This window comes from Thunnus maccoyii, chromosome 24, assembly GCF_910596095.1.
Source record: "Thunnus maccoyii chromosome 24, fThuMac1.1, whole genome shotgun sequence".
Taxonomy (NCBI): domain Eukaryota; kingdom Metazoa; phylum Chordata; class Actinopteri; order Scombriformes; family Scombridae; genus Thunnus; species Thunnus maccoyii.
The window spans coordinates 14,494,289-14,517,884 of NC_056556.1; the positions used below are offsets into that span (position 1 = coordinate 14,494,289).

Consider the following 23,596-nt stretch of genomic DNA (forward strand, 5'->3'; position numbering starts at 1 on the left):
GGCTGGAAAATTGACAGGTTATGGCGCCCAATAATAACCTCCACCTCCAGTGTCCTTTTTTTCCAGTCTTTATTTATCCAGGGAACTAACTGTACTCTTATTCACCAATACTCTGGCACACATTCATAAAGTTCACTTCATACACATAAGATACTGTATCCAACTGGGAGTTGCCAAGTGAAATAAAGTCTTCTACTGTCAGCTACTGAGTAGCTACACTGGAACAGATAGAGATTAAGTGCCTTGCTCAAGGGCACATGGGTTTTTTAACATGAGAGAAAAAAATGTGTTTTCAGGATATATTAAACTTTGTCTGGTCATTGTATTATTTTGCCATAAATGTACATATGCAGATTGTATGGAGTGTCATGCGTGCTCACAATACCAAATACACAGGTACAATGTATATCATTTATTTGATGGTTTAACATGATAATCTATTGAAAAAGGAAGAGAAACATACAGAGATATACAGTATAAATCTAAGCCTAAATACATTTTGTGGCAGCACAGAACATTTCACATTCCATTATGGGACCAAGGCCATACAACACCTGAAAGTCTTTGATGACTTTTTTTTTTTTTTTGTTACTTTTTTCTTTTTAATGTAGGCTCACATGGCATAGTGTTGTCTCTAAAATGAGCAGTTGGCAGCTCTCATAAGTGAGTTTGCAAAATATCTTCTTTTTAAAAATCTTCCCAAGTTACGAATTGTAGTTGCATGCATGATAAACAAGTATCTAGAGTTTGTAACAGTTGCCTTTTCTTTGACGTTTCAGTTTGGTAATAAATAAAAAAAAGACTCACAGTACAATACCGCAGTACAATGACCGCAAAACTGCAAAAACTTGTTTTAAATCTCACCACATGACCCCAAAGTAATTGTTTAAATCCAAGTGAACCAGTAAGCCAGGAAGATCTATTTTTGACTTGCACTGTAAAACAGTTATTTTCTAGCTTCAGTGTTCCAGAGATCTGTCTTATAATATCTTATTTACACAACACGGAAGCTACATCAACTGTTTCAGCATTTCATAGGTACGCATTTGATCCCCCAAAACTACACAAAGCAACTTGACACATCTTTGGACAAAGTGGTTCTTTGTCCACGACTTTTAACTCTCTACCTTTTTAAATGCATTAGATCATGAAACATTGCTTTGTGCCCAAGAACAAAGACAAGACATCCCCTCTTAGCAAGATGTTTTGGCTTATTAGTTATAGGTATTATTTCATCTGTAACTGTCAGCTTTCTTATATCTTGGACCCAGGTCACATGTCCATTTAGCCCCGTCTACACAGTAGAAAACAGGACAAGAAACCAGCAAAGGACTTGGGGTCACTTGAATCAACTAGAGCCCTATGTAAATCAGGGTTGAGGTCAATTCTGAAAGTAAATTGCAGCTGTGCAGCAACAATCCAAGTACAATACATTCAGTTCTTAGTCTTATATCAGACTGTACACATAAAACTTTACAATTTTTACTTCAAAGTTCAATTGATCCCAACTCTGAGTATCAGTGACTCTCAATCACAACAGAACTCCCTGTTATAGTTTTTCCTACATGTATTCTTGTACATGCACAAACAGTGGGTGAATCTCATGTATCCATGGTTGAACAGAAGAATGCTTCAAATTTACATCATCGTCCGTGAGCTGTATCTGGTTGATTGCTCTGCGACCTTAGGTGGAATGGCACAGTTTATCATAAGAGTCGAACGGGAGAGCTATTTTTATCCACAAAACTATTATATGTTGAGATTTGTCCGTAGTCGAGCAAGCAGCACGGAAAATAAATGGTCTACCCACGCCCTTTCTCTCTCAAGCTCTCCCTATCCATTTCCCATCTCTCTCACATACACACATGCACATGCACACACTCTTTTAACGCCACCCCCTTCCCTTTCTTTTATCGTCACTCGCAACGTAAGAATGGGCGTGTTACATTCTGATGGAGAAATGATGACCATGGCTCATTATCCTCTCCCTGAAAGAATGGATCTGATACATTCAATGCTAGTATGTGCTTATTAGTCGACAGACCAGTTATCATGGTCCGCCTGCGGAATCAATGAAATCCATTTGCATCACCGGCTGCTGTTTGGCATACAGTAGCTCTAAAATGCAGACGTACAGTGTCTAGAGTGGAACTTCAAGATGGTCACATGTTTGAGAAGAAATGTATTCAGTGTGCCTCACAAATGCTCAAAAACTAAACTGATGCTTGAACTGACCCGTTAATTTGTTTAATCCGTGTCTTTCTTTCTTCTTTTTTTTGCTCTAAATAGTCTGACATTTAACAGACAGCATGACAATCACAAAATGCTCAATATTTGATCATTTTCATTTTGGGTTGTACACACAGTAGATATATATACATTTATGTATATACACACAAAAAAATGGGTTTCATTACTCCAGTGTACCACTCTATCACCAGACAGAGTTCGTGTTGAGCAAAAGAAAATGTTTCAACAAGACGAGTAAGGAAATCAAATGAATACCTGAAGACATAGAGTACAAAAATATTATAATATTTCGTGGGTTGAGTAACTGTAACGCCCAAAAAGGCCCTTGGCAGTTGTTTGAAACTAAAGTTGTTTTTTAAGAGGAAGTTTGATCAATTTAAGTGCAATTCTGTCATGCTATCACTTGAAGCGTTGTTGCTAGAAGGTAGAAGTGAAAAAAATGGCAGTTTTATTCATATTTGTGCTTGTTAACGTTTTTTTTTTCACTATCAAATGACCTAAAAGGATATTCCCGTGACACTAGCAAAAATTCAGAACCTGAGTCACAATCATCCTGAACAGAGGACAAAATCCTCAACTTTAAATTATTGTTTGGGTAAAAGTTTACCAGATCAATGCATCATATAGTTAATAGCAAGTATACTGTATATTATCAACGCTATAAACAAATACACATCAACAGAGTCTTTGTTTCTGTAAAGTTGTGACATAACCCAAGGCAAAAAGGAGTCATTATTTTTCCACTATGGCTGATCATTACATGCATTAGTAGTGCATAGGGTACCAGTCAAACATACATATGTTTGTTTAATGGATTTTTAGGAATTGCCTGCACTTATCTGATCACCTGTGTAGTATAAAGTTTTCTTAATGATTTTTTTGGATTAGAAAAATCTTTGCGTTAACTGCTTTCATGTTTGTTTTTTTTTGCAAATACTGTATTATTTATTCAATTGCTGGCTTTATATCTCTCTATTTACACATTACTGAGAGGGCAAATGTTGGGAAATGACTGTCACATGTCCCAATTACAGTACATACTTTAGAAAATAAAAAGACCTTGGTACTAAGGACTCAAAGACTGCAAATATAAAAACAATTTTGAGGAGAACTTGGTCCAAAACTCAGTAGTCTTTCTCAGTCTTTTTTTTTTTATCATGTATTGTTGCAGTCTTTAACTCGACAGATTCCATCATGTATAAAAGCAACAGAAAAAAAGGAAAGAAAAAGAAACAAAATGAAAAAAAAATCAACAAACAACAACAAACACCTCAACAAAACAGTCCATTCAGACATAGTAGAGCCAGTAGACGAGGTTGAACAGTGAGAAAACGGAGGGGAAGATGATCCGTGACCAGCGGTCGATGGCGTTCACATCCGTCAGGTCGGGGATTTTGATTTTGAGCTGCGAGGACCGCCTCCGCAGGCGGCTGCGTTTCATCTGGGCAGCCCGGTCCAGGGAGTGGCGGCTGGAGGAGCGCGGGCCGATCCCGCCGCTCTGCTTGCGGTACTGGATGTGCGATGAGGCCGTGCTGTCCAACTGCACCATGGACTGAGAGTTCCTAATGTCCGCCACGCTGGTGGTGATCTCACCTCCCGCCACCTCGTTATGGATCTCCAGTGTAGTTAGCAGAATGTTCCCGTGGCCATGTGGTTCTGCCTGAATGGACAAAGAAATGGGAAAAGTAATTAATGACATTATGTGCACACAAGTGGAACAGCTAGAGAGGACACTAGCTGAAGTTTTAAGGCACTCTCCCTCAGTGCACTCAAGACCATGAAATGTGGATGTCAGGTCATGCTTTTGCCATGGCAACAAGTCAGAAGTGAACATTCCTACAATGCAATGAAAAGTGCTGTCTCCATGACACATACTCATTTTTCTAAAAGAGTCCTAAATGCTGTGCTTTGCTTTGAGTAAGTTACTGTAAGTTATAGTAATGTGAAACTTCACCTGTCTGTAGTGAACAGTCCCTTGCCAATTATCATTTTGTGTCACTACAGAGAAACCTTTTTTGAGCAAAAGTAATTGAGTGGACGAGGGAGCAGTTTCAGGCATAGCTTAAGTCTCCTGTCACTCAGTTCCATAACAGCAATATGTCAATGGCATTTTTTAAATGGCAGCCATTCTTGGCACGCCATCTGAACAACCATTCAAGATGGGCTACGATTTAAAATGACTAAGCACAACCACTGGAGCCACTACAACACTGACTGCTAGTAAAACAGTAAAACATTTTCAATTGATTCCACTGAAGGATCAATGACATATCAAAGAAATTATTTTTTACTTGCTTATGAGGTCCACAGGATATAACAGAAGGCATGGCACCGCAGTCCAGTCTATAGATATTTTGATTTCCCTGGCTCTCATTTTTTACTTGCTAAAGCAATATAAGGACACATCATCAGTCAACCATTTTATTAAAATCATAGGAGATACAACACACTCCATGCCTATGATTTATGTGCCATAAAACAAATCCACAGTAATGGACAATGGAGATTGTTCATGCAAATGTAGCAACTGGGGAAGTCCCACATTTCGCTTTTTCAATTGGCGGTGTTTGCACAGGTCACAAGATTTTTAACCTTGAAGAACACTTACAGCGTGTTCAGACAGAAAGCAAAACAAACTGTCACCTTAGTTTTTCATGCAAATTTGACTGCTGGATCATTCCTACAATCTGTGTTTATTTGCCCCATATAGCCAATGTACCAATGGTAAGGACTAGAGCTGCATTGATTGATTAGATAATCAAATAATCATTTTAGTCTTTCTTTTAAGCAAAAATGCCAAATATTCAGTGGTTGCAGCTTTTCAAATATAAAAATTTGAAGCTTTTCTGTGTCATACATGATAAACTGAATATCTTTTGGATTTGGGACTGTTCTGATCTGACAAAAGTTATTTGAAGGCATCGCCTCGAGCTTTAAGAAATTACAACAAGCATTTCTCTTTATTTTCTGACATTTTATAGACAAAACGATTAATCTATAAAATAATTGTCAAATTAATCAATAATGAAAATAATTGTTAGTTGCAGCTCTAGTACGGGCATTAGCTGTGAGCTAGTTAGCATACTGACTGTGTGCGTCTATAGCATATTCTACAATTCATATCTTATGTATTCTAAGTATTTTCAGATTACACTTTCAAGTGAAATCTTTCATTTCAGTATAGATGCATGATGGGGGACCTCTGCAGTGGCTAACCACTTAAAGATACATAGATTTGCTGCATCCTGACATGCGTTATGTCACTTTATGAAAACTGTGTGAGAAATGTGGCTTTTAATGATGATTTCTATGACAAAACTGTAAAAAAAAAAAAAGATACACAGACAGCATGCATTCAGAATGAGCTCTGAAGGGAGAAACAGGTTCGTATCTGAAACACAAATTTTACAAAGTAAGACCGAGCATGAGCATCATTTCAATGTAGAAAAAACTGCAATGAAAAAGTCAAAATGAATACTCATGTCATGATGAAAATGTCTGTTGTCACTTAATTCATTCCATGGATGGAGAAATATTTTGCATTAAGGCAAAAAAAAAAGCATCCATGTCAGCTGATGGCGATGGCGGAGTTGACTCGAGGAACAAACAACTCACCGAGCGTGAGTGGCGAAGACCTTTAACCTGATTGGACCGTTTTAGGGATGCGGTTCTACTACCTGCCTCCTGAGAAGATGAAAATATTCAGCCACATGTGGGAAAGAAAATACCTGAAAATTGAGGGTTTTTATTTTTTTAACTAACACATTTCTACAACAGAAGCCTCCACGAGGAATACAGATACCTATGAATAATGTGATGTGATAATGTAAGTTTAATTAGGCAAAACGCTGCTTCTGCTGTCAAGAGCTGACCAAAAAAGTTCATTTTAGAGGAAGTGCAATGCCTAGGTTGATTTATCATTCATATCCTGTTGGTGGGAGAAAAAATTAAAGAAAATTAGACTTTGTCCAGTCAGACTGCTGTCCTGCTTTCCTGTGGAAACAACATCAAATATTAATACTAGATTCATACAAACTTCTATCCCACTGGCATCTTTCAGTCAAAAAAAATGAATGACAAATGTTTCAGCAACAAGAAATATAACATCTTAAACCCACATAATTACTTATTTATCATAATTTGAGTCAGTTGCATACCGAAGTCAAAGTCTTAACATTTACGTCAAACATCCCATCAGCCAATTCCAACCTACCCTTGCAGCGTCATACTTGGCTGCCCTCTCGTTGTTGGCTTTCTCTGCCTTCTCCGCTAGCTTCTTTTGCATCTGAGGGCCCCTCCCGAAAAAGATGTAGTTGACGAAGGCGTACTCCAGCAGGGCCAGGAAGACCATGACGAAGCAGCCCATCAGGTACATGTCAATAGCCTTGACGTAGGGGATCTTGGGCAGCGTCTCTCGCAAGTGGGTGTTGATAGTGGTCATGGTCAGCACAGTGGTGATCCCTATGAGGAGGATAGAGAAATCATGGTGTTTTTAATCAATATAAGTATCATTATTACTAAAGCGCACAAAATAACCACAGAGCCTAGAACTGTCATGAGACAAAAGGCAGTTCGTAAAAGAGGATTTAATTTTAAAAAATATTAATGGAATCATCAGTAGCAGAAGTAAGTAATACTACTGTTGGTGTCAGTATTGATCTTGGTAGTCCTGAAATGCTTGGACAATAAATCAGTTAATCCATCAACAGGAAATGAATCAATGATTACTGTGATAATAGGTTATATAATTTGTTTAAAGCTGCACCAATCAATATTTTTTTAGTAACAATGAAAACAATTACACCTTTTTACTACAATTACTACTAACAAATACTACTATGAAAATAATTACTACTGAAAGAGGTCAGGAACCCACAGAGAATAATCATCAACTCTGCAGTTCCCCTCAGCTCTGCAGAGCATTTGTAGCGTCTTTCAGCTCATTGTTTTGGTTTTACAGCCCACAACTGTACTGTTTTGATTCATTCTCATGGCTCTCATCAACAGTTTCCAGCGGCAGGTAGCTGTTTCAAGCAAACAGTATTGATAAACCCACTGTACGTTACAATGTGCAAATGCAGTGGTGACTGTGTTTGAAGCTTGTTTTGGGCACTCAAGTGGCCTAAAAAAATATAATATGTTTGGGTTTATGACTGGTAGTCAGATACATTAAGGCTTTGGTAACTTCTGTTGGACATTTGCTATTATTTTACAATTTATCAATAACACCAAAAATAGTTGAATTGTTAGAGTAACTGACAATAAAAATAATAATTAGTTCATACTTAGACATTAGGCTCAGGATCAATATGCTATCCTGGTATCCATCACAGCACTAGAATTAGAATCAGGATTAGGTAAATATGCAACGCATATATGCCTTGCAATATGCAAAAGTTTAAGTTTGACAAAAAATATCCTTAAGTATTATTAAAGAGTTTATTGGTCAAACACTCAGCAGCTCCATCAGGACTGTGTGGGTGCAGTTTGATCAGATTTGATTGACAGTAGCCTGGCAACAAACTAACAACCCCCAACTGCTATTGCTAAATCCTGATTGGTGCTCTCTCTTTGAAATAAACAAAACTATTCAAACTTTGACATACAATTTTGAATTCATGTAGAAATAAATAGCTGATTGAGAAAATAGGTTTTCTTGACCTTTTGAAGTTAAATTACTATAAGCATCTGCACAAGTAATAAGATAAATATAGTCTATATAGTATAGTATATTCTTACTAATTAGTTGTTGCGTTCATGTTTTGCTTGGGCAAATATGTTATGGTTAATATATATCATCATATCTCAGACTCTTCCATCCTCTGTCTGATATTTCCTGTCTTTCAACAGAGGCTGAAACCTCAAATCCTACCTTATTTAGATCTTTCAGCATTCATTTAAAGGATAAAATGTGAAACTCACTTTACTTTTTTTTCAATTCTCCAAGGCTTCCTTATTACCAGTCTTGTTAAATTTGATGCTTAATTAGTCCGAACCTGTCATAGCATAAGCCTGTCTTAAAGGAGCCTCGCGCCGTTCTAAGCAGGTGCTGCTATCTCGTCAGTAACCTTAAGGTCACGTTGGAGAAAACTCCAACAGATGTCTTAGGTGTTACTATAGAAACAAGGATATTTTTATACAAAACGTGTTTGTTCTGTGGCTATTTCCTCTCCTACTTAAGAGGAGGATTGATCCAGTGGAAAAATACAAATAATTACATTGCTTGTGGATTGCCTCGTTGAAGTAGAGTGTGTCAAAAGAAACAGTGAGAGAAGGGGTGGGGGTGGGGGGCAAAACATGTATTTCGCTTGAGCACTCTTATAAAACAATTACAGACGCCTTTCTTGTTTGTGATCTTATTTTACTTGCATGAACACACACGGACTGGTAGGTGAGCACATACTGTAACCTCTGCTTCATTGAAATTCAAAGGTCTGCCTTCAAACCTCCAACTGCCCCTTGGTCATCAAGCAGAAATAACTCATTAGAATAGTGCCGCATGTATCTAGCCCCCCAGCTCTTAGTAACCTTAACCACGAGGGGTAACGAATGGCGTGATTGCTTGCTATCTCCCAGTAAAGGCACCTTGTGTGTTCCAGTGTGACAGAAAGAGATAGAGGGACTCTGATGACGTTGCAAATAAATAGATGAGGGGTAATTGAACTGGCAGAGGGTTTGATACATTTCACATGTCGGCTTACAGCAAATAAACACACGCCTCACCTATTTTCATGCAAACCTTGACCTCCTGCAATACAATAACGCTATATCTTATCTCATTACATATATATGGCAGATATAGCTCCCCTACTTTATCTATCTGTGCTCGAAATAAATGGAGCCTATAAGTAGCCGGGCCACTCATATAACACACACAGGCTTGAGGAGGATTGAGGAGCGTGCATGTGTGTATGGTTGTGTGTGTGTGTGTGTCATAAAGTACAGTGAGGAGACATGGAACAGTCATGGGGTTGGGAGGAGGGAGTGGGATAGCTAAGGTCAATCTAGCCCTTAGTGTGATTTATTGGCACATTACAAGGCTAACGCCGCTCATGTGTGTGCATGTGTGTGGTGCCGTCAGACAGTGTGAGAAGCGGGTGTGAACGTGCGCAGGCTTGCCTTCACGTGCACACGCTCCGTGTCATTGCACCTTTGGCTTGCTATTGGACGGTGCAATCTCTGGGTTTTTTCTTTTTTTTTTTTTTTTGCTTAACGACAGCCTTGTTCTTTATAGGTGTTCTCTCAGCTGTGCCATTACTCTCTGTCCTTCACTCCCTCCATTCCCTCCATTCCCTCCTGGCCCCCCACCCCCCCCAGCTCCTCACTCCCTGTTTGGACAATTTAATCAAGGGGCCATGCGCCCATGGGCCTCCCTCCTTTTTCATCATGCTGTTACACTCTCTGGGGAGAAATATAGTTTTATAGGGTTTCTCTCACTCTCTGTCTCTTCCCGTCTCTCCCATCCCCTTTCTCTGTCTCGTCCCACTGTTCTCCCCCCTCCTTATCTCTCCCTCTGCCTCTGGCCCCCCCACCCAGATCTCACCATCATTTACTGGTGGTTTCCCTCTTTGCTCACACTGCACCTCTCTTTGTCCCCTCCCCCCGCTTTCTCTTGTTACATGTCCCCGAGTCTCTTTTCCACCTTAACAGCTGGAACAAAGGCACACGGCAATCAAATCTCTTCTAATCACGAGCCAATGGGCCATTAGCAACACAGCTCCACATTATAAAAAGGAAAAGGTACCATGTAGGATGCAATAAAACACTGTACAACAGCGATGAATGTTAACTGTGAGAATAGAGGCATGGGCGGTAAATCAAAGCAGTGCTAACTGAACATTTCCATTCATCACTTGCAGACAGCATAAATCGTCAGCTGTCTAGGAGTTGTCATTTTGGGAGTCTGCGGTTCAGAAAAAAAGAGGTTTTAAAGTACCTGGAGGACCATGGAAGCTGCTGAACAGTGAACAGTGAGTTCAAACTTGTGTCTACCATTACACTAAAAGTGCTCCCATACCAATTACAGCTAATGCCAACACCTTGACTGTTCATATAACATGATTATGAACAGAGGGTATGACTGCGGGAAATGGGTTTCAACCAGATTAGGGTGCGAGCAGGTCATTTGTAACTTTGCAATCCTTCGAAATTGCTCAAGAAAATGAGATTCTCCTTCAAACAATTCAATTGTTTGCCTGCTGCTTTCTTGAATTGATTTCTCCCTGCTCATTATGCTGCTCTTACCGGCAGGTTTGCACACACAAAAGGAGCAGACACTTTTCCACCATCACAGGACCTGCTGAAAGCTTGTAACGATCCATCAGGAGTAGTGAGTGGACCTCCAGTTGCCTCTCAGCTGAGGAGGCACACACCGGATATTGCAGCTAGCAGGATTTCACACGTACACATCCCCTCACAAACACACACACACACAAGCAGACGCACACTCAGTGGCACAAGGTAATGACCGGATATTGCACACGTGCCTTAACAAAACAAAGCCAACCAGTTCAAGCAGGCATAAACAAATAAAAGTGTGTTTGCGTGTGCGTGATGGTGCTCTCCAGGTATCCATTCCAGTCTCTAACAAGCTGTGTGGATAACAGGGGAAGAGATGGGTGTTGGATCAAAGCATGTTTGCCAAAAAGCATTATGATGTGTTAAGGTCATTACTGTTCCATTATCTCATATAAAGATGATATAAAGCAGCAATCAATTGGCAGGGCCAGATTAAACTGTTAGGGGGGCCCGTGGCAAATATTTGCTGCTTGGCCCCTTCTGACCCACCCACCTCCGAGCCTCTGTGCATTGTGTATGTGCCCCGCTGCCTACAAGTTTCCATTAGTGTAGCCCACACACTGCACCCTACATGGTAGTAGAGCTACACCGATTAGTTGATCAGTTTATTGACTAATGCCTAACAAAAATGCAAAACATGGTTCCAGCTTCTCACATGTGAAGATGTACTGCTTTACCTTGTCTTAGAAATATACTGAATTTCTTTGGTTTTTGGGCAGTTGGTCAAACAACAAAAGCAATTTGAAGATATCAACCTAGTCTCTATGGAACTGTGTTGGGTATTTTTCACTATTTCATTTTAATTTTTCTAATATTTTATAGACCAAATGGCCACTTAACCACGTGAGAAAAGACAAGGTACATTTGTTACATGCCAGCCTTTTAAATTACCACAAACCAACTGACACACAGTGATTCTGGGGCCTGTAAGGCTCTTGGGGGTCCTGGTCCCCTTGGGCAATTTGCCTGGTTGGTAATTCAACCTTGTCAACTGGTGAGCCACTTTTGCTTTGACAGTCAAACTCTCTAAGGAAATCTGGGCATATAGAGAGACCAACTTTGATTTTTCCTCAGACACTGGGGATAACATTTACCACTGGGTTTTTCAAGATTGATGTCTCCACATTCGAGACTAATTTTGAAATCATAGTTTGGTATGCAAAGCTGTTTCAAGTATCCATTTCTGTGCCATCGCTAATTAAGGGGAATCTGGTGTTTTAGGAAAAGTTTGCCAACTGTGGGGGCTTTGCTGCATGAATGATTGGATTGTTGCCAGTTCAGAAAGAGCCTTCTCTTTTCAGTGCAAAACTACTCTGAATTAGTGCCTGAAAGAAATCTGATCATGTTAGTATGAAAGAAACTCCTACGGACAAATATTACTGAAGCAAAGCTCACTTTAGGCACAGGAATCTCAACATGTTGTCTGGCTTGATTTCTAACATTGCCAAAACGTCTGAGTGGATGGCTACTTCCCCACTGTGAGGAAATACTGCTTGGTGGATTTACTAGTCATGAATGGCGCCTTTTTTTAGCTAGGTATTTAATGAGATGCCTCTTGGCTGTGGAAGTGACGCTTGGTTCCAACTATAGGTAGTAAGATAGTTAGCTGGCAGTTAGCTTACATTAAAGCAGATAAACACTTTTGCTCATGCGTTTGTGTTTTGGAAACTCTAAGAAATGCTATATATTGCTCTAACCACGGGAGAAAAAGTTACATTTGCTACATATCCCATGTATATTTTCCCCTGCCTGATCCCTCATATGCCATTCAGAACTACCAGCTTCAATATTAAACAAAGACAAAACTGTGCTTCAGCCTCCTGTGAGGAATCACAATAATTACAAACCAGTGACCTGCTGCTTCCATCTCTGCCTTGTTTACTGCTTGCAGGAGCCCCACAGTGAGTGGGCCTTTTGCACCCACACTAGCACTCCTCAATAACAAGTGAAATTTTTCTCATTAGAGACATGATGTATTTATAGCTCCTGAAGGCCTGTTGGTGACCACAGCAACTACAGACCCAAGGTATGACCTAGTTTGGTCCATGTCAAGGTCATGTATTCATGTTTTTGCCCAACGGAAAGACAAATCAAAGTCAAACACAGCCGTAAAAATATACAAAAATAGAGAGTACTGTATGTTTACATGCACACCAGGACACCTAATGATTTCAAACAGATACTGTGAGTCATAAGATATACTGAAACCACAATATTCACACATTTGAAGTACCATTGATTAGCCTATTTTCATTGAAGACAGAGACCTAATTTATTTTTTCCCCTTCAAAAAACAGCAGATATAATAGAAATGTTCATCAGATCCATTTCCATGTTGGCCACCAATTTCCGAGCCATTCCCTGAAGCTACTGCTAATCCCATGACAGAGAAGGTCAGTTTCATGAAAAACACATATCGCTTTTGGGAATCCATCAGGAGGGAAAGGAGGCTGTGGCTCGTCCTGGTGCCTGACCTCATCTGAGAAAGCCAAATAGCTGTTCTTTAACAGCTACTGCTCCTTACCTAGAGCCACTCTGGCTGCCGATGCATCGTAGTTTATCCAGAAGGAGACCCAGGAGAGGATGGTAATCAGGATCGATGGCATGTACGTCTGCAGGATGAAGTAGCCAATGTTCCTCTTCAGCTTGAAGCTCAGAGACAGTCGAGGGTAGGCACCTAAGCGAAAGAGGAGACAGAGATGCAAGCAGTGCAGAAATTTATATCTAATAGAAAATTTTAAGGTGGTATTAAGGGTCACGGTGCATAAAATAAAACGTCAGGTTCAGCTAATTTTTAAAAAAATCACTTAAAATATCAAACGTGCCTGTAAAAACACCTAACTTATATTATTCCAAGGAGCATGCAGGGACACCTTGTGTTTTTGTTTCAGTTTCCATGACAACCCAGACAGCATGGGCTGGATTTATTGCCATGGTAACAAGTATCCCCTTCACCAGCTCAAAAACACACACCAACTCTTTCACACACACGCACACACAAAACTGTAACCCTATTTCGTGATGATGTGACACAATATTCAGGATGGTGATAAAAATTTTAGCACATTTTGATTGATCAATTCTCCACATCTCATCCACCTGCATAATTCATGATGATTCTGTGGGATTCAGTATTACTGCAAGAATAGTTTTATAAATGCATGTAGCAGCGCCTCTGATGCTTCATAAGTAAGGAATTAAAAATCATATTCCTCACTAGGATGTGAACGTTTCTGTCATTACTATTCCCATGACCTGGAATGTAAACAGTATGTGTGCCTGTGTGCACATGAGACTCTGACACGACGAGCGATGCACGATTTCTCATCAATCTCCCAGCATATGTCTCTATATGGACTGAATCTGTGGCTTGTTACTCCCGCTATTCTTAGCTATTTTCCATTTTCGTCTTATATTGGAGGAGAAGTGAGGGCCATTACGCTGATATTTCCAATCCGTGGGTTTCAGCCAAAGCTACTTGTGGTGAGCGTGGGTCCAATCAAGTTGGATAGAGAGTCACGCTGAAAAAACACTCATAAAGATTCAGTGCCTACTGTGTGTCTGATTGCAATAAAAATCATGTTATTTTAAAGCTGGGCTGGGCAATTTTGTTCATTAAATGTTATTTCCCACTATATAACTGACAGACTGCTATAATTGACATTGGATGACCCAATGGATGCAGTTTATAACCTGAGCTTATATGTGGTTCTACAGTATATGGGAATCATGTTAAAGAAATGCTGTTGTAAAGGTGAAACATTTGTCAGACAAGAACATGTAAGGATGCAACTAATGATTATTTTCATTATTGATTCAACTGCTGATTATTTTCTTGAGTATTCCATTAATCATTTAGTCTATAAGACCATCCAACCATCATCCAACCAGAAAAAGTCATTAGAAATGAAGGACACTTCTCTAAAAGTGTAGATCTTAAAAAATAATTTAATTAGTAATTACACATGAAATGGAGCTCAGTCTCACCTGAATCACATTACAAACAGATTATCTTAAGGGAGACAATTAAACCTACCTGTTTCTATAGATAATGGTATAGAAACAGGCACACACATATGTTTGACTTTGTTTAAATTCTGTTTTTACATAAAGCATTTCCAGCAGCAGCATGGATTTGTTTGGAATAAAAAGAGCCGAGTATGAGCAGCAAATACAAAGTAGCACTCAAAATACTCAAAAATACAACAAAATAAAACAAAACACTCAAAACAAATTAATGACTCAGAGAAAGACATGAGTGGTAGAAAGCAAAGAGAGACAGTATCTGGCCTTCAGGAATAAAATGACGAAGGATGATGACAACAGATGCAGCTCTTTTTTCAGGGATTATTGGAAATTTCTGGCAGATGATTGCTTTTGGTTTCCGTGAAGGCTGCAACTAAGAGCTATTTTCATATTTGGTGAAGATGTTGATTATTGTTTTTGAGTAAATTTTAAATTATCTTTTTAAATTGACCAAATAACATGAAAGCTATCCCTTAATTTATGCAATTTAAAGACATTAATTTCTCAACCAAGGTAACAATTTAGAGATGGCTTTGAAGCTATTTGGTCAATTTTAAGGGGTTTAAGGAATCCCTTAATGTATTATAATCCATTAAATTTGGAGTTTTCCCTGCTTCTGTGCCTTAATTTTTCAATTAAGTTCATTTTCAAGGTACAAATTAAGCATTCTTTTTTTTTTTTTTACCTCCTTTAGTTTTGTCCAACCAACAGCCTGAACCCCAAATTGATTCAATTGACAATGACATAAACAGAGAAAATCAATATCTCCTCACATTTGAAAAGCTGGAGCTTGCAAATGCTTTGCATTTTTGCTTCATATATAAAAATCAAGACACCTCAAATGTATAAAACCAGAGTAAAAAGATGAGCTCATTGTTAACCATATTATAAAGCTGGTTGGTGGTAAAACACAGACTATGCTGTATTTATCACATTGGATGATCCTCCTATATTTGGCTCATGGTTAACAGTTCTGGCAGTGAACAAACCAAACACAGGCTGAACATACACTCCATTACAGTGAGAATATGGGAACAGACTGTCACAGGTCTTAAAATATCCCATTCACTTCTTTTAATACATCCTGAAAGGCTGCTCCTCCAGCCTGAATCGGAACCGAGCATCTTTGCAGCAGCAGATGTAGAAGTGGTTTAAGAGAAGGTGGGAGGCTGAGGTTCTGTTGCGTGTGGGTGTAAAACTGTACTGGCTGTAACTGCTACAACAAACAACATCAGCGAGTGGGAAGAACACCATGTGTGAGGCCAAGGAGGAGACGGCGAAAGAAGAGTCGACAGGATGCAGGGATGATTATAAAAGTTGAGTTGGGGATGACGGTACAACAATAGCGTCTGGGAGGGTGGCTGGGGAGAGGAGGAGGTCTGCTGTCTGTCCTTTTTGTCTCTTTTGTCACCCTCGTAGCAGGGGTGTTGCAGTCAAGTTTAACATGCAGTGAGAGACTGTTGTCAGCACTCTGGTTCAGTAAGGTTTTTCGATAGCGGCGAGGCTCTAGGGAGGTCAATGTCTATCTGTCTATGTCAGTCAGTCCACCACTTTAGTCCAAAAACTACACTATCTCAAAATATAAAAATATCTCAACAACTATTGGATGGATTCCCATGACATTTTTTTTCATGGTTCCCAGACAATGTATCCTAAAAATGTTGGTAATTCCACTACTCAGCCTCTTTTTTTTGTTTTTCTCTTTCTTTTCCTCTTTTTGTTTTGTTTCATTAGTATTTACTTCTTTTGTTTTTAATTTTTCTTTGAGGTAAGTTCTCATTAGCAAATGTTAGTAACGTGCTAACACGTTAATGTTAATATGCTAAAACAAAAACAGTGAACCTGGTAGGTATCGCACCAGCTAAACGTCAGCATGTTTACTTTGTCACTGCAAGCACATTAGCATGCTGACATTAGCATTAAATAGTACTCCACCAACCAGAGATATCATCTTTATAATTTCACAAGTTTTTCTTTCTTTTCAAAACTAGGCACACACGTTGAAGCTCGACTAAATTCATAGTATTCAACTAATTCAACTATACAGATTCCTGCATGTTATGCTAGTAGTGGCTAATGTGGTCTGGAGCTGCTAGCCTAAAGCAAAAATGAGGAGCGAGCTACAGACGTCTGGTCAGATTTTTTTCATTTTCAAACTTATAGTCTTCACACAGCTCCCTCTGGAGCCACAAAAGGCTTAATACAACTTGTTCCACACATGCAGTAGTACTCCCCAAGACCTGTAAACAGCCCTTGATGTGTAAAATTGGTGGAGTGCCCCCTTTAAGTCAAAGACCTTGAGCACAGCCTCACAGAGCTGCTAGCTGCTAGACTCTTTTTCAAGGTCTTGTTTGGTGGAAGTGATGAATAAAATAGCGTTTTGCTTTGTAACACATTACTTCAGATTGTAGAGCTTCTTCAGAAAAAACACATTTGCTGTAGCACTTTTAAAAAACAATTGCTTTCTCCGACTTCAACCATGATACCACGTGTTTATCGGTATACAGCTGTGACAGGCTTTCCCTGGTGTTCATTGTTCCTTTAACAAGATCATTTTTTTAAGTTATACTGATAACCATGAGGTCAAGAAGTCCTGGCGAAATTGCTCTTTTTAATACTGTTGCTGTTTTACCGCCATTTAAATATCACTGAGATTTCCTTTAGAAAGTCAAGTATTCATTCTTGTGTGCAGAGGGGACAGGAGTGCTAAGGCATATTGATGAATTTCAGTACTATTTTCATTAAAAAATGTCCACTTTCAAGGCCATTTTTAAAAAAAAATTAATGAAGCACTTTGAAACCAACCTCAAACTTGAAGGAATATTCAAGGCCTTTAGTGTCAGATTACAGCAAAAACATAAAATATAGATGTTACTGAATATTTCAAGCTGTTGTTATGACAGGTCTCTTGACAGAACAAAGATGACAGAGCGAATGAAGACAGTAAAGGTGATGATAGCTTTGACATTGATGAATGCGCTCTATGTGACAACGACACACACTTAAATGTCACACAGCAACGTTGACTGGTCACGCGTACATTTGCATACTGTACGTACACACACAAACAGGCAGTGTTTGTCTGTGTGCTTAGAGGAGAATAATTGATGCTGCGGGCCTCATTCCACATGAATATATGATGCTCTGAATCCTGGGCTGTTTTTCTATCAGAAAGCAGAGTAATTGGCACCCAACCACACCTCTTACAAGTGAGAGGAAAAGATATACTAAAGGGAGGGAGAAGAGAAATGTGGGATAAGCTCCAAAAAGATAGGAAGAAAGTTGAAAAAAAAAAAAAACGACATAGGCTGAGAAAGATACCAAGACTGGACTGAAAAGAGGGATAGGAAAAGAAAAAAAAGAAGGGAATTAAAGGCTGGCTAGTGGCACGTGTAATGGAGGAAACCTGGTCATTAGCCAGCTTGGTGGGGAGCCTTTGATGTGCTTCACACATCCTGCCAAGAGCATGGGAGCAGACCACTGGACACTAAACTTTAATAGTCGCCACCCACAGGGGACATGCCGCTTCTCGCAAACAAGCGCACTATGCTGTGCTCGCCTCAACACATTCACACATGAAGGCTGAGACACACATGTACTGTACGCAGTCAGGAATGATGGTGAACGCAATGCAGCACGTGTGCAACATTGTTAGGCACAGAGATAAATATATACACACACAGAGAGAAAATGAGGGTGAAAGGAAAGGAGAGCGAGTCAGAGTGAAGCACTTGTGTGTAAAACAGCAAACAAAAGAATGATTTACTGTCCATGTCCTTTAACAGACTGGGTGTGACTCTTCCTCATGAGTCAAACCTCGGTGAGAAATTATGTTAATACTTTGTCACATAGCTTTTATTCCCCCCCCCATGGCTGTGGAGAAGCTCTCTGACTGTGTCTCCGCTGACAAGATTATATGGCAGTTGGTTAGGGAGCGTCAATAAAGTTCTGTATCTAGGCCTAAATGTCCATATAAAAATCTGATTAATTTGGGACACCAGACACATAAAAAACAAAGTTCACAGAATATATCAGAATACCCCTGCAGGCAGTGAGTGTTGCTGAGTTACCCCTCCCTGAGTTAGCAACACAAACTAATTACAACATGAGATACAATACTGCAAATGTTTTTCATGTAACTTGACAAATTGCCTTGAAGTGTCACCCTGTCTTCTAATTAATTGCCCTGAGAGATGAAATGCTCTAAAGAAAATGGCCATTGTGAACCTATAAATAACACTTGATTGATGTGTTTCACAACACCAGTTAATGACGGCACGACGTCCTGAGATTTACAAGCCGTGCACACCTCTTGTGTCTGCATTTATTTTTTCCTGAGCAACCATGCTTCATGTTTAATCAATAAATATTCATTAGAGGTTTGGAGGATAATTTGAGCTAGCTGCAGGCCATTGAAAGTCTTTTACATTACTGATGGCTTTGTATTCAAGAAGTTTATGACATTTAATTTATTTCTTTTACTGTGTATCTGAGTTTTTTATACAACATACCTTTTTTCATTTTGAGGCTGTAAAGGCTTTTCCTGCATTGCCTTTGTAAAAGTAAATAAAGATGTGAAATTTAATAGAAATGATTGAAAAAACAGATTTTCCATTTAAGAATCAAACTCTTTAAATAATACATGTGAATGCAAACTTAAGATTAAATTGCTTCTGACACACTGATAGATTTTATTGACAGACTGAATTGATTGGGGTCTTCAGCCACATTTTATTAATGTCAGAATGATGAGTGCCAGAGAACCCAAACCATTAATTCCAACGTTGCCTCTCAGGGTCAAGAACCACCTGACACGGACATCATTTGCTCTGTAAATCACAGCGTTTACGGCATGTTTTGGTTAAGTACCATTCCAGCATCCTTGCATCAGCCACTGTTACTTGAGGGATACTTCAAAGGCAGCACATTTCCTCACTTCAACCCAATTAGAAGCACTGACAAATACAGCTTCGGCTCTGAGGATTTAAGATCAACAGATCAAGCTTTGGCATGGATTTGTTTGCTACAGAAATTGATTAAATAATCAGCTTGAAAATAGGCCAACGCTTGATATGAACAATATCATCTAAAATGTAACACTCACTTGTCAGGCTTGTCATGTATTATTCCCAAAGGACAGTCTGTTGGGAAGGCCCAAGCCTGCTGTAGAACACACATACAGAACAGACCACATTGCACTACAGAGTTTAACATATTTACCTGTGGAAAAGACTACATTTCTGGAAACCAGCTTGTAATCGACAATGGAGAACTGAGGCAACTCGATCCGTGTCACCCCCGTTACAGCCGTCTCGCCTCCTTTCCAGTAGAACTCAATGTCATCTGTGGTGTAGCCATCTGCACAAGAAGACACACACATATACGCCAAGGTGTAACCATCTGTCTAAGCATCACTGGAGACCAAGATATGCAGTGTTGCTGATCGTCCAACTGGGCTGTCATTTGGAAAGGAAAAAAAAATGTTTGAAGTTGTTTCCAAGAACCAGACGTTGATTTGAGGAGAAGTCAGTCAGTTAATAGGTTCACTTGAGTTCACAAAAATCATCATTTCTCAAACATTCCTTCTGTCCTTGATAGCACTTTTTGGATCTCTCACTTTTCTATATATAATTAATAGTCTGCTCTGGAGGTGTCTTGAGAACCAGCTCTGACTTTCACTTCAGTAATTTGAGTGATATTAGGGCATTAGAATCACCCAAAGTTAGCTCAGTAACATCAATGCTAAACTTGAAATCTCATAAATTTAAAGCTGAAATTTTTTTTTAATATAATGGATGGATCAAATCACATTGTGTATTGTGCAGGCATTGCCTGTACTGGCAAATTAACAGAGAATTATCACCCGACTCTTAAGTTTCCCACAGTTCTACAAGGCATCTTAGTATCTTTTTTGGTTTTATGGCCTGCAATTTTAATCTACTGGTTCCCCATCACCATTATTGTCCACCTCATTACCAGTCACAGCATGCAGCTGTTTTCAGCAAAAAAAAGCTCTCATCCTGTAAAACCACTGTACGCAACCTGCACTGCACCAAACAACGGACAAAGTTAGCATAAAACTTGTGAACATGGTGGATAATTCAGCAGCTAAACAGCTAAATATTGGACTTACATTTGTCAGGTGGCCACAAACATGACTGCAAATGAATGCTAATGTTGCTCCATATCTGCTGGATGTGTAAATAGACAGCTGTATGCTAACAAGTTCGCTAGGCTATATATCAACTTTACAAGGTGATACAGTATATCAATGTCTACTGTTGGTGCAGCCACTGTTTATTTTCTGACTGATAAATATGGAGTTGTTGCACTGAAATAGTTCTAAAAAATAAATAAAAAATAAATTTTGCATTATTCTGTGTAAGTTTTACCTACAAAATATTTGGATGTGGGCCAGTAACATTAACGCCTACTTATCATTTTGCTTTAGCACTGCACTGTTCTCCTGCTATTGCTCAAGACAGTATATGCTACATGGTTGGCATTGAAAACCAGAATCACAGATTTACCAGGGACATATAGAGGATCACTTGTAAATTTATGAATGGGCCAATCTACTATAAACTTGCTCAGAATACAGTTGTACAATGTCTTCAGGTTTTGTTTATTTCTTGGAGCCCACAAATTTATGGCAGAAAAACTGTTATAAACTGGAGTCCTTTAAAAGATGTGGACATTTATTATAACCTGATGCACCAGATGGTTTGTTACACAGAACCATCTGAGAAGTCGTCCTTGGAAACTGTTTGGAAAAGGGCAGGCACTTTCAAAAAATACTTGGTAAGTGATTGGATAAACCATCTGTCTATCACTGTCTATCAAAGTCTATCTTGTGAGGCAGTTGGATTTGCGAGATCATGAGAGAATCCTCATAGGACGCTGATTGGTCTAAACCACGGGTGGTTCAGACACAAGCACATAACTTGAAGCCTAACAAGATGGATTCTTGAGTGATCTCATGATGTTGTGATCTTGCGAATCAAGCTGCCCTACAAGGTAACATTTATTAGGCAGAGAGGGTCTACAAAAGATGCTATTGAGTTATGTGAAGTGTAGTATCCAGCATTTTTTAGCTTAACCAATACTAAAAACTAAAAGTCAGAATACCTCCTTTGACTATTCTTTCAGTAGTCATATAGGCTATGTATTGTACAGTATTGTCATATAAGGTAAACCCCATTCTTCTACAGATCTAAAACAAATGCTACAGACCTCAAAAAAACTCAGATTGATATTGTTTCACTCAAACTAATATATTCTACACATGAGACTGTGCTGGTTTTCTTCTAAGCCTGTGCAGTGTGCTGAATGTCGGCCCGAAAGGCATTTTGGCCTCTCTACTCACAGCTCTCTATCTCCAGAGTGCAGTTCTGTTCATCCAGGGGATACCTCCTGAGATCCATCATACACGCAGCTGTCGTAGTTATCCTGCAATAGAAGACACAGATGGGGGAAGGAGAAGAATATATTTTAGATACTGTATGTGATTTACACAGACTGCATGAAAGGAAGATGGATAGAAAGCAAGTAAGAAGGATGACTATCATTTTTCTGGCCTATTTGATTGTTATTATACAAACAGCAATGCGAGTAAGTGTAATTACTGAAGAAGGAAGCATATGGGAGTGTGGGATTACAGTTAGATTAAAGCATAAAGGTGATAGAACTTGACTTTGTCAAGTGTTCGTTTGTTTTTACACTAAATTCCTCGGTTGGCATCATATCACTGAAGACTATTGGCATTGTCATCGTAAAATTAGATTATGACACCACCTCCAGGGTAAAATGCTGACTGGGTAACTGTATACATAATTATACTATAGATCCCAGGCAGACAAGCAGCCCTCACTTATTTGTTTCAGTCCATGTCCCATTCAATAAAACTGGCAACCCTCCATCTAGTGATTAAGTGAAAATTTGTGAAAATAAAATTCATATCACGGCAACACAGCTTGGCAGAGTTTAGTGCCTGCTCATCTATACTGGGTCATGAGGAGGTATCCCTTTGTGTATCAGATGTATGAGCTCAAACGGCTGATGATCAGACAGTTAAAATAAGCAGCAAAGTGAAATGCAAATTCAAAATGATTTAGGCTAAGTCTGCCCTGATTAAAAGCCGGCTGCTTGGCAGGGAGCCACTGGATGTCTTCATTCAGTTAAGACTCAGATGAGACTATGGAAACCCATTAGGTGATAATATTATACAGCTAAAATTACAATAACATAACATCAGGTCTGCAAGATATAGACATGTTGTCATTACTCTGACATACTACCCTTTACATATAGATTTCTAACTTGACATAACTTGTCATATAAGATAAATTATCTATGAACTTGAAAGCCTGTCTGCTTCCTCACCTTTTCATTCTGAGTATATGAGTATACAAATACGATTAAAACTGTACATATTTCAGACTTGAAATAATAACAGTAGAGCTGAAACATATTCACACATTCATCGATTAGTCGATTGACAGAAAATTAAGCAACAATATTTTTTTAAGGCAAAAATCCAGCTTTCCAAATATGAATATCTGCTTTTCTTAATCTTGCGTGATAGTAAATTGAATATCTTTGGGTTTTGGATCGCAGGTTATGGAGTCCTGAAGTGGTCAATATTAGTTAAATAACTAAATAAGACATTTGTGTAAAATTTATAAATGAACCTATAAATTCAGAATTCAGAAATGATTTATTATGGAATGTTGTTTTTATTTCATAATGGCATTTTCCCAACGACACATTTATTTAATGTCAATCTTCATAATGTCACTTTTTATTTCATAATGTCACTTTTTATGACAGTGGTGTCCGCCCCCTCGCCTTTCAGCCCATCAGCCCACCTGCTTCTCTTAAGCAAGCAAGCTCAACCACTGCTACAAAATCTAGCCAGCTAGCTCATTTTAACTAGAGCAACAACAATGTCAAAGTAATTCTGAATCAAACAACTGGAGGCTGCTATTGTAAATAAACACAATACATACAGTACAGTGACATT

The 23,596-nt window shown here is 39.0% G+C and overlaps 1 protein-coding gene across 3 annotated transcripts in view; it reads right to left on the reverse strand.

The window, feature by feature from the left end:
* Positions 1-340: 340 nt before the first annotated feature.
* Positions 341-23,596, reverse strand: part of LOC121892121 (gamma-aminobutyric acid receptor subunit beta-3-like) — a 63,963-nt gene continuing 40,707 nt past the window's right edge. For all 3 annotated transcript variants that reach the window (XM_042404954.1, XM_042404957.1, XM_042404958.1), the window contains 5 exons: positions 21,941-22,023; positions 19,795-19,932; positions 13,073-13,225; positions 6,464-6,711; positions 341-3,910 (listed from right to left, as the gene is read on the reverse strand). In XM_042404954.1, coding sequence (XP_042260888.1) covers positions 3,539-3,910; positions 6,464-6,711; positions 13,073-13,225; positions 19,795-19,932; positions 21,941-22,023 — 994 coding nt within the window. In that variant the 3' untranslated portion in view covers positions 341-3,538. The remainder of the gene's footprint in view (positions 3,911-6,463; positions 6,712-13,072; positions 13,226-19,794; positions 19,933-21,940; positions 22,024-23,596) is intronic.